General features: G+C 35.0%; 1 protein-coding gene across 2 annotated transcripts; it reads left to right on the forward strand.

Annotated features, from left to right (window-relative positions):
* The first annotated feature begins 414 nt into the window (after positions 1 to 414).
* LOC126899928 (WD repeat-containing protein on Y chromosome-like) lies at positions 415 to 10952 on the forward strand. Of its 2 annotated transcripts, none has more exons than XM_050675210.1 (4): positions 415 to 565; positions 1044 to 2318; positions 9029 to 9938; positions 10416 to 10952. In XM_050675210.1, exons 1-4 carry the CDS (start codon positions 527 to 529, stop codon positions 10862 to 10864), a joined length of 2673 nt encoding a protein of 890 aa, XP_050531167.1. In that variant the 5' UTR covers positions 415 to 526; the 3' UTR covers positions 10865 to 10952. The 2 variants fall into 2 exon arrangements, with proteins under 2 accessions (XP_050531167.1, XP_050531168.1); XM_050675211.1 differs by having other exon boundaries at positions 10477 to 10668.
* The last annotated feature ends 206 nt before the right edge of the window (positions 10953 to 11158 follow it).

The following is an 11158-nucleotide window of genomic DNA, read 5'->3' on the forward strand; positions in this document are numbered from 1 at the left end:
GTTCAATTAAATGTAGTGAAGTTTCAAATAATGGATATATATACGAACCAACAATTAAGATCATATATTTAGAAAATATTGTCAAGAATATCAGTAAAAAATTGATTTTGGATATCCGAGATCGATTCTTAAAAGAATCATCAAATGGAAATGTTACTGAAAAACAGTTACAGGCAGTTTTACAACCGTACAATTTGAATTTGTCCGATAAAGATTTTCGTCCTATGTTCGCTAAAATTGACCAGAAAAAAGAAGGGGCTGTAAATTTCATGCAGTTTATTATGTATTTATCAACAGAGTTTGAATTATATAGAAAACAGTTTGACTATAATGATGAAACTTTCGGAAATTCTGTGTTAATAGTTGAAACACCCTTAAAAATTGTTAACAAACACCGGAGATCAATTATTGGTATAGAGCTGAAACCTTTGCTCGGTCAAGATGCCGTACAAACCGAATTTATAGATGGTGAATATATAACGGCTAGTAATGAGGGGGTTGTACACTTTTGGACTTTGGATATGAAATGGAAAAGAGGCGAAGTTGCTCCAGCAAGAAATGTAACGTATGTACTTTATTTCAGAAACGAATAATTAAGTTGTTTATACTTAATAAGGTGCAGTTATTTTAACAGTCTCGTTTTTCTTTTGATATAATTGAAAATAAAACTTTATTGTAGAGTCAATAAGTTGACAGTATAATATGATTGATAATTACTATGATATGATTTAACTTAATAAAAGTTCAATCAAGTTTTTGGTTAGATATTAGAAAATAATGAATACTAGAAAATTTTATAAATTTAAAACAATTTCATAAAAATGTATTATAGGTATATACAGTAGCAGAGGAACTCTATTTGTTCTAGGGGAGCGACTTCCTTCACGTTCACTAAAACTAAAATTCTAATTAATATTAATTGATTAGAATTAAGTAAAACAAAAACAAATAACTTTTATTACTTGTTATTTATCATTGATGTACTTGGGATAACATAGATAAACTATATAAGTGCTGAACCTTAATAATGATATTTTATCTAGAATGAGCTGACTACTAAACTTACTGCTTTGGTTGTTTTACCCGATTTGAACATAGTTGGCGTGGCATCAGTAGAATGTGAACTTCGTTTCTATGACACATTAGCAAGTCAATTTCGGTTAAGGTTGGTTATTGATAAAATGCCGCACATGGTGACGTGCTTATCATACATTTACGAACCAGGAGGTAATCTACGTGAATATAGTTCAAAGCTGTTGCTTGGTGACTGTATAGGTGGTGTACGTATTTTGTCTATGATGACCAGAGGCAGAGGTCCTTTTAGAATGAATACCGGTGATTCTTATGTTGTCCACAATTATGCAGATTTGATGACACTAGGAGGACTAGGAGTATCTTCTAAAACAACTGCATCTGCGCCATTCCATGTACTTGAGTTTCCAAATCTACACCCTGACTACGTTCAAGAAGTTATGTTTTGCAATGGTGGTAAAGCTATGGTTTCTGTATCAGAAACATATAATCGATCTATGATGTATTGTCAAACAATTAAAAATGGTTGGTGGCGTTCATTTACTGCACCTCAAGGTTTTTCATGCGCATGTATTATAGAAAACACACACTTGGTGGCTGGAAGCCAAGATTGCGTGGTTAGAGTTTGGAGTATAGATAGTTTTTTGGGTACTAGTGCTACTACAAAACAAAGAAGTATTAACTTCACTGGTCATAATGCACCAATTATGCACGTATTTTACAATAATCGTAATAGACGACTGTACTCAATGTGCTTTGAACGTATTATCAAGGTATGGAGTGTGCATAAGGGTGCGTGTCTTATGACATACACAGGTTTGACAACACTCAATGCTGACTATCAAGAATTGTGCATATATTTCAACCAAAAAAATAGTACACTAATTGTCGGTGGCAGAACAATTGTGGTTTTACCATGTAGTGAAAATATCAATCACACATTAAGTGATGGTTATTCACATAACGCGGCTGTCACTAAAACTATGTATAACAAACTCTATCGCTTATTAATATCCGTATCTGCTGATGCTGTTATTACTGTATGGAATCCATGGACCGGTGAAATGATTTTAAAGAGAACTAACGCACATACAAAATTAGTTCTTGGAGAATTTGTACCAGCTGAAATAACAGCTGCCAATTTTGATCCCTCCGGTGGTCTTTTGGTTACTGGTTCTGAAGATGGTAGTATCCGAATGTGGGACCCAACAAATGGTGCTTGTCTTAATAGATTACAAATTGCATCCAAGTGTCAAATATCCGAGTTGATTTGGCTGCCAAATAAAGTAAATACATTTATTTATTGAATTTTCAAAAACGATGATAGGGGATATGAATATAAATGTAGGTAATGATAGGAGAAGATATGAAAGAGTACATGGAGGGTATGGTTTTAGTGGGAAGAATGAGGCTGGAGAAAGAATCCTGGATTTCGCTGTATTATATAAACTTACTGTGGTTAATACTTATTTTAGAAAGAGGGAATATATATATATAACTTATAAGAGTGTGAGTAATAGATCACAGATTGATTATTTGATGTGGAAGGGAGAGCATAGTTTAGTTTTAGTTTTAGTTATTATTGAGGTGGACATAATGCTAATGCACTCAGACCTGTTGGTCCATTGTGCGCACGTCATACCGAATTGTCTTGATTCGGTTTTTTACTTAATTGTTATCACTGAAGTGTTGTTACATTATACCAACCATAATGTCACCTCTATAGATGACCAAAGAGTCCTGTATTTCCCGCGAAATTAAGTATCTCTCCTGGTTGAAAGGTTACAAATATATAAAAATTGGCCGCAACGAAAAATTTGTAAATTTCATGGCGTTTTACAAAGTTATAAGTAAAGGGTCGCCAACCTACTGGGCGAGACAGTATATTGTCGGACCACAGTAGGATTTAAAAAAAAAATTAACTTTTTTATATTAAAACAATTAGAAAAAAATATATAATTAATAAATATTAAAGTTGATGTCCGTTGAGTCGTTGATAGTAGATGTACACCAAAACCTCGTGACAGTTGTCACATAACCATATAGATCAGGGATGACCTTATACAAGGCCGTTGCCCGTACCTTATAAACTAGGGGAGTTGATTTTTGAAAGGAAAAAAAAAATACACGAGTCCATTGAAGATGGAACACGCAAAAAAGAAGAAACAGATGATGGTTAAGTTAAATTAAGGAGACTTTATTAAAAAAAACAAAAAAAATTAAGTTAACACGAGGCAAAAAACCGAATGGTCAAAAAACCTCGTCTACAAATTAAAGGGGAACAAAGAAAGAGAGAAAAAAAAAAATATTAATAAAAAAAAATAGTTACACCTACACTTTTATTATTAGAGAATACGATGAACGTCTTCGGGTACCCGCCGGCTATTAATCGCAGCATTGCCGCTAAGCACGGCGGGTATACGTCCCAAGTAAGCGACTGGTTTTTGGCAGTTAGGCTTAGCTTGCAAGACGTTGGGACACCCCGGAATAAAATGCACTACGTCACCACATTGTACCAATAATATATACATNTTGGGACACCCCGGAATAAAATGCACTACGTCACCACATTGTATCAATAATATATTCATCACCCAATAAAAAAAATAATATAAAACCTATAAAAAAAATCACAAAAAAATATGGATATAACATGACAGGTGGTCTTGTACACGCCTGTCATGTTACGGGACCTAAATAAAAAAATATAGGGGCACCTACACAAAAAAAAAAAAAAAACTATATAAAAAATATAAAAAAATTCGCCACACGTACTTATGGCACGGCGCACTAAAAAATAACTGGCTCAAAACATTATATAATAAACTATACATTACCAGCCCCGAAGGGCTAACGAATATGGAGGCAGGTTTAGCCGACGCCAATATAAAAAAATTACATAATCACAACATAGTGGACACTCGCGAAAATATATATATAGAATTAACAGTTGCAGCGCACACAACAAAAAAAACCTCTGTGGACGAAAATTAGCGACGACCAGTTCCGATGATGGCTAATTTCCGACAACCCGTCCGACGTTTGACCCGGCGGTCCGTTGGCGACCAAACGGCTTTTAGAGTAGGGGTCAAAAAATAACTAAATACCCAGTGCCGGAAATTATTAAAAACAATTTAAATCATATGGCGACAATGTATGCGGTGAGCAGTGCAAATGACGTTCAAGATAGGAATAGAGCAGGGTGAATGTACACACAAATGCCGTCCATGAACCGGTCTGAAGTAGTACACAGCTGACTATCTCGCACGCGCATAAACAAATCACAACACCTTATCATGATAATTTTACCGACAAACGCCGTCGCAGTCCACATTTGGCTCAACACAAATATATATATATATACAAATAGACAAAAAAATAAATAGATACTTTTGTCACGTTACATGGTTTTAGGTTTTTAATATCTTTTTTTTCAGGAAAAGGTTTACTCAAGTAGTTTGATCATAGTGTGGACAAGGCTTCAAATTCGCACATCATGTGAAATGAGTCTTCCTCTTCTACTCCATACTTCCTGCGCAATGGTGAATCCGATACCCCCATTGCGTTAAAATGTTTAAGCAGGTGACCATGTCCTGTTAGTAGACCAGTCAAGGTGCTTATTTGATGTCTAGTCATGCTATTAAGATCATCCAACAGTAGACCAGGGATCTTGATAAACGTTTTAGATTATCTAGGTACTACCAATTACTACCAAGTACTTCCAGATTTTCCTATGTTGTTCTCTGCATCAATTCTTGGGTAGTGCTTTGAGCGATTGCTCAGTGAGTCCTACCACTGGTTCTGGTCCAACATAGGTATTCTCTGCTTCTTTTCTGGCTAGAAAGCCAGTATTTTTATTTCCAGTGACACCGTTGTGTCCTGGTACCCACGCCAGTGTAACTTTGTTGAACTTCGATAGTAATTCTAAAGTTTCCCTGCATTCGAGGACCAGCTTTGAATTCACCCGATCAATACAGAGTACGTTCAAAGCCGCTTGACTGTCACTTAAGATATCGATATATGGATTCTTAAGGTATCTTCCTATTTTTGTATACCAGTAGGTTCTGAGCCCCTACCAGTATTGCCATTACCTCTGCTTAGAAAACAGAGGGTGTTATGCCCAATGGCATACTGACATTTATTCATGGCTTTTAACCCCAAATGCCAGCACCTACATTTTCTGATATTTTGGATTCATCTTTATACATTAAAAATCCTTCTTTTTCAGTCAGGTAGTTAATATTCCATTCTTTACGTGTAGTGATCTCCACTTTGTAAGGAATGTTATTCTTAAGAATCGGATTGAAAGGGGTATTTCAAAAAGCCCTGATCTATCTTTTTTATTATTTTACCATGTTTTGCTGTGTCACTCTTGAGAGTCCACATACTTAAGTTGTGGAATATTAGTACTGTGGCTTTGGCGTGAGCTTTAACTTCTAGATGCAGGGGAGGCAATCCGATTAGTGCCTCTAATGTGACCGTTGATGTAGTTCTTAATGCTCTAGTGATCGCTATGGCAGCCATTTTCTGTATGCGACTAAGTTCATTCCTAGCTGTAACGAGTGCTGTTCTAGTCCACCAGACTATGGCACCATACAATATCATAGGTTTAATCACTGAAGTATACAACCAATACATAGCAATTGGTTTAAAATCCCATGTCTTTACCAAGGCTCTGCTGCAAGTTCACAATGTGGCCATTATTCTTTTAATTCTTGACTCAACATGTGATTTCCATTTTAGTTTACTATCTAAGATAATACCTTAGTATTTTACTTCCGATTTTAAGCTAATTTCTTGTCCGTTTAGAGTAAGAGTGTCAAGTCTGTCTACCCCTGTTCTCCTTCTAGTGAACGACCTCTGCTTTATTTGAATTAATAGATAGACCATACTTACTGCACTATATATGTATAGTGTTTAGTCTCTGTTGTGCTAAGTCTATAATAGTGTCTGATAATTTACCCACCACTGCTATAACTAAATCATCCGCATAGGCTTGTATATAACAGTATTTGTTTAACTCTTTAATAAGCAAGTCCAATATTAGATACCATAGCAAGGGGGATAGAACCCCGTCTTGTGGGCATCCCTCTTTAACACTCTTGATTACTTTGGTTTCATTGAGCTGTCCCATATAGGAGCGTTCCTTTAGCATAGTTTCTATCCACTTAATAATATGTGGTTCTATTCCATGCTGTTGTGCAGATTCACACATAGCTTCGAAGGGAGTGTTGTCAAAGTTTTAGTGAGCATTAGCATCCATACCTAGGATGAGTTTTAATTTTTCATTTTTGCAATAATTAAAGAGCATAGTTAGGTCCCTACCTGGGTCTGTGACCTCATATGGTAGATATCCTGAAGCTACTATAATATTTTTACCATCACTTAGTGTTACTTTGATAATAGTCAAGTCAGCACTTAATAGATTAAGTATCAAGCTGGCTTTAACTTTATCATTAACCAAAATACAAGTTCTTGGTTTGTCTGCTTGTTTATGAAACAGTTTAAAATTCCTTAGAGTTAGCTCCTTAATCTGGTCACCATTAATCCATGGTCCCTGAATAAGTGCTATTTGTAAGGGTGTTGTATGTCTCTCAGTTAGGGTCCTTAGTAGTACACTAGTAACTGTAATACAAATTTATTTGCGTGAATTGATTTCTATTGTCAGCCATTCAGAGAACTAATGTTGATGCTTTTGAAAGCACGCTGTACTGGGTGTCATACCGGTGTCTGAAATAGTCCCTGTATCACACAGCCCTCTCTGTGGGTAGTGCCCCCCGCCGTCCCCAGGTGGCGATTGTTCCTTAGGTTCGCTCTCCACATTTCCTTTCGGATACGTGGAGAGCTCCCCTCAGCTGTGGCCGTTGTTGAAGATGGTAGTTTTCTGGGTTTCTTTTCTTTACGTAACCCACTTCCATCTTTCCCTATCAAGGCAGGTGTGAAGTGACCCCGTTTATTTCTTGCTTGTGCCTTGTCTCCTTTCCCTAAATGCACTGATGATTCTTTAGTCTTTCTCTTCCCAGATTTTTGAGGAGCTAATTTTTTCACATCTTTCTGGGCTGATGGCTGCTTGGCAACACGTCTGTAAAGCAAACTCTGCCCATTTCAAAATATGGACTGCACTTCAGTTCCTCCAGTTTGACTATGCTCTTCTCGTCCACATTTAGGAACAAAGTTTGTCCTTTCGGGAAAACCTCTCTTTCATAGTGGACTTTCCAGATCGCTGTGTTCAGCCCTGGGTTTTGTTTTGCCAAAATTTCCAAGATTTTCTTAGATTCTTTTGGCAGCCCTAGTAAATGAGTGACATTCCGTTTGTACTTGATCAGGTTGTAGGCTTCCATTTGGATTTTTGCATTGCCCCAAGGTTTTATTAGGTTGACATGATCAGTGAGCCACTTAAGATTTGGGCTGCATTGATTACAAGTGCTCCATCAATAAGTCTGATGTCTTTAAACCTTGGTACGTCGGTTCCATCAGGACACGATAGTATCAAATCTCCAACACAAGATTCAACGAGTAGCCCCGGCTCTGTTGTCAACTTGTTAGTGGAGTAGACTGCGATGACCAGAGCCACTTTTTTATCTATATAGTTCCCACGAGTAGTCGAGAAATAAAGGACCATCACAACAGAGCTCGTTACTGTGATAAGGATGTACACTTTATGGTGCGCTAGGATCCCAATGGTCACTTTACCTTTTGATTAACTACCCTGTGACAAGTTAGGAACCCTTTTACTTGATATGGCTGGGTTAGGGGGAAGGGAGAGCGTAAAGCGAGTAAAAGATTGTAAATTTATACTAAGCGAGAGTATAACTACGCAACATAGACTGATAGTATTGGAGTTGTGGTGTAATGGGAAGAGAATATACAAAAACAGAAAGAACATAGGAGGAAAATCGAAGATCCGGTAGTGGAAATTGAGAGGGGAAAATGAAAAAGTATTTTTAAAGACGGTAAATGAGAGGACGGTGTGGAATGTTGAGGGAGACATAAATGATGTGTAGAATAGATTTGCTAGTTGTGTAAAGAATACTGCAAAAGAGATTATTGGTGAGAGTAAGAGTAGACTGCCAGGAAATAAGGAAACCTGGCTATGAGATGACGAGGTTCAAAAAATTTTAGAGAGTATGAAAAAGCAGTTAAAAATATGGCAGAAGTGGAAAAATAGATAAGATTGAATGGAGTACAAACGCTTGTTTAAAGAAACCAAATGTGTGGTTGATTTAAGAGATATGTTGGGTTGTATGATAGGCTAAGACCAAAGGAAGATGAAAAAGAGGTCTATTAGAAGGAAAAATGCCAAAAGAATCAAAGAATAGTATTGTGGTACCGATATTTAAAGGCAAATGAAATAGATATGACTTATAGATGTATGGAAATCATAAAGGTATAAAGCTTGTAGTATGAAGATTTAGGAAAAGGTAATTGATAAAAGAATAAAAGGAGAAACATCAGTAACAAAAAAGCAGTTTGGTTTTTTGTCTGGAAAGTTAACGATGAAGCCCATTTTATGTGTGATACAACTAATAGAAAAATAGAAAAAGCTGATTATAGTATTTATAGATTTGGAGGAAACGTATAATAGATTACCGAAGGAGGTATTCTATAACAAAGGTTTAAAGTGCAAAGTATTGAGCGATTAACAAAATAATAGAGTAGAGAATGAGTATAGCAGAGATGAGGATGCTTAGATGGATGAGTAGAGTGACTAGAGAAGATACTATATTGAAGGAAGAAGTGGTAGAGGAAGACCAAAATAAAGATGGAGGGATGTTATTGAATGCAATGTGAGGACGGCTGATGTGGGCGTAGATAATATGGAAGATTATGTCAAGTATAAGTTTAAGATAAGGGTGGCCGACACCAAATAGTTGGAATTAAGGCGAGGAAAAAGAGGAAGAAAATTAAAATTAAAAAAATTACGATTCATCAGTATTTTTTAACGACTTCGTGATATTTTATAAGCACACATTTCAGTTTATCTTACATTTTTAAGGTATTAGTGTCTAGTTGGGACAAACGAATTACAGAATTTAATGACCCACTTTTGGTATCTAAAGGAAAACGATGGCTTGTCAGTCATGAAGAATCTATTCTAACAATGAGTGTAAAACTACCATCAATGTTAGTAACAACCTCATATGCTGGTAAGGTAGGATTTTGGCGGTTAGAAACTGGACAGATGATAAAATTTTATGGGTTAAAAATGAAGCCAGATAGTCGAGGGAACTTAAGAGGCTACGGCACGAATAAAAATCAAATAAGTTCAATGAATTTGTCAAGTATACAAACTCAAGATAGTCACTTTGTTAAGGGAACTAATAGTAGTGGCTTATTTGAAACTAGAGAGACAACATTACAAAGACTAGGAGTTAAGTTTACGCCAAAGGAATATCATGCTGCAACTAGCTCACACTTTCTGAGGGGCCGGCAAGATGCTACGAGAGTGGGCAACCTCTTAATAGCCACTCGGAATGGGGTCATACAAATATGGTCCACATTTAAAATACCTACATATCTAGCCCAATTCAAGGCAATTCATATTGAAGGTGATTATGTAACATCAATGGCATCTGATGATAAAAGTCATTATTTGTTTACTTGTTTCACAACTGGCTACGTCAAAGTATGGTTTATTATAAATTTTGGTGTTGTAAATAAACAAGCAATTTCTATGCCTCTTCTTCGGCTTCGGTTTTCGTTTCTTATTAATTCATTTTTTGTTGGTCGTGCTGAAAGAGCTGCTCGAAATGAACAGAATATTATATTAGTAAGTTCTTATCAAGCACATTTAGGCTGTATCAGACATATCGAATATGTGCAACACGTAAAAATGGTTGTAACTAGTAGTGTTGACATGAGCATACGGTTATGGACAATCAACGGACATTATATTGGGACATTAGGTGAATTATTTTATTATTAATAATTAAAATTATTTACTCTTTAAATTTTGATACAAACAGTGATTCAAAGTGATTTAATATGATAATATATTTATAATGTAATCCACTTAGTAATAAATACTGTAATAAAAAAAATAAATTATTGAAAATTACTTTGCAAGTATTCTCATCAATACTTAATTTATTTTACTATAAATTGTTTTATATTATCACACATATTTCATTTATTATATTATTTAAAAAACAAAAACTTGAGAACAATACTAATATTATTATATTTTAAGCTTTGTATCATTAGAATGACTAATTTCATATTAAAATGAATTTTATATTTGTTAAAATTAAGTTAAGTATTATCCTAAACATGTTTACATTTTGCCTGTGAAGTAAATAAATACAATTTTATACATAAACAAATAATATTTTCATATAATATTAAATAGAATACATCATTTATAATATTAAATTTTATAATAGGTTCACCAAAGCAATGGCCTCGTACAGAACTATCTAAAACAATAAGTGTTTATAATTATAGATTACCTCCCGACATTAAACGTGTTGCATCATCAACGACATTACAAGTTCTGATGAACGGTGTTAATTCCGTTTCTCGTTCAACAAAAGCATGGGAGCGGTTGAGAGCATTGAAGCAACAAAGAGATATGGAAGACAAAGAAGTCAAAAGATCACTTTTGGGTGACAGGTGTCCAGAAAACCCTTTGTACAAACATTACTGTCAACCAGATAGACCAACAACAATAATTGACCCCACTCAACAAGTTCACATTGATACGTCTGTTCCATGCATTGAAATATACAAATATTTATCGTTGTATGAGTTAAAGCCTATACCTCAAAATCATATTTCAAAAGATCTGTACGAGTCAAACAAACTTAAAAAAGTCCGTTTTAAAAATGTATGAATGTATTAAAAATGTATAATAAATGCATAAAAAAGTCAATAAATGCTACATAATAATATCATTACTAATGTATAATTATTAAAAACATTTTTTTTGTAAAAATTTATAAAGTTATTAATTATACTATGATATGTTTTTATTGTGTCTATTACCACTTTTTCTCAGCTATCACCGGACCAATTTCATTCAACGATACGTCAAAAGATAACAAATCGTTTATAGTCGAAGTCATTCCCATCAAAAATTGAAAAAATTTCCCTTGTTCCCCATAAATAGGCGAAATATTAAAAAAAA

This window comes from Daktulosphaira vitifoliae, unplaced genomic scaffold (genome assembly GCF_025091365.1).
Source record: "Daktulosphaira vitifoliae isolate Bord-2020 unplaced genomic scaffold, ASM2509136v1 Scaffold_2, whole genome shotgun sequence".
NCBI lineage: Eukaryota > Metazoa > Arthropoda > Insecta > Hemiptera > Phylloxeridae > Daktulosphaira > Daktulosphaira vitifoliae.

Bases quoted from the DNA above. Each gene is read 5' to 3' on its own strand.
- LOC126899928 (XM_050675210.1), top strand. From the start codon at position 527: ATGGAAAAGAGGCGAAGTTGCTCCAGCAAGAAATGTAAC. The intron at 566-1,043 runs GTATGTACTTTA...TATTTTATCTAG, and splicing joins GCTCCAGCAAGAAATGTAAC to AATGAGCTGACTACTAAACT. The intron at 2,319-9,028 runs GTAAATACATTT...TACATTTTTAAG, and splicing joins TGATTTGGCTGCCAAATAAA to GTATTAGTGTCTAGTTGGGA.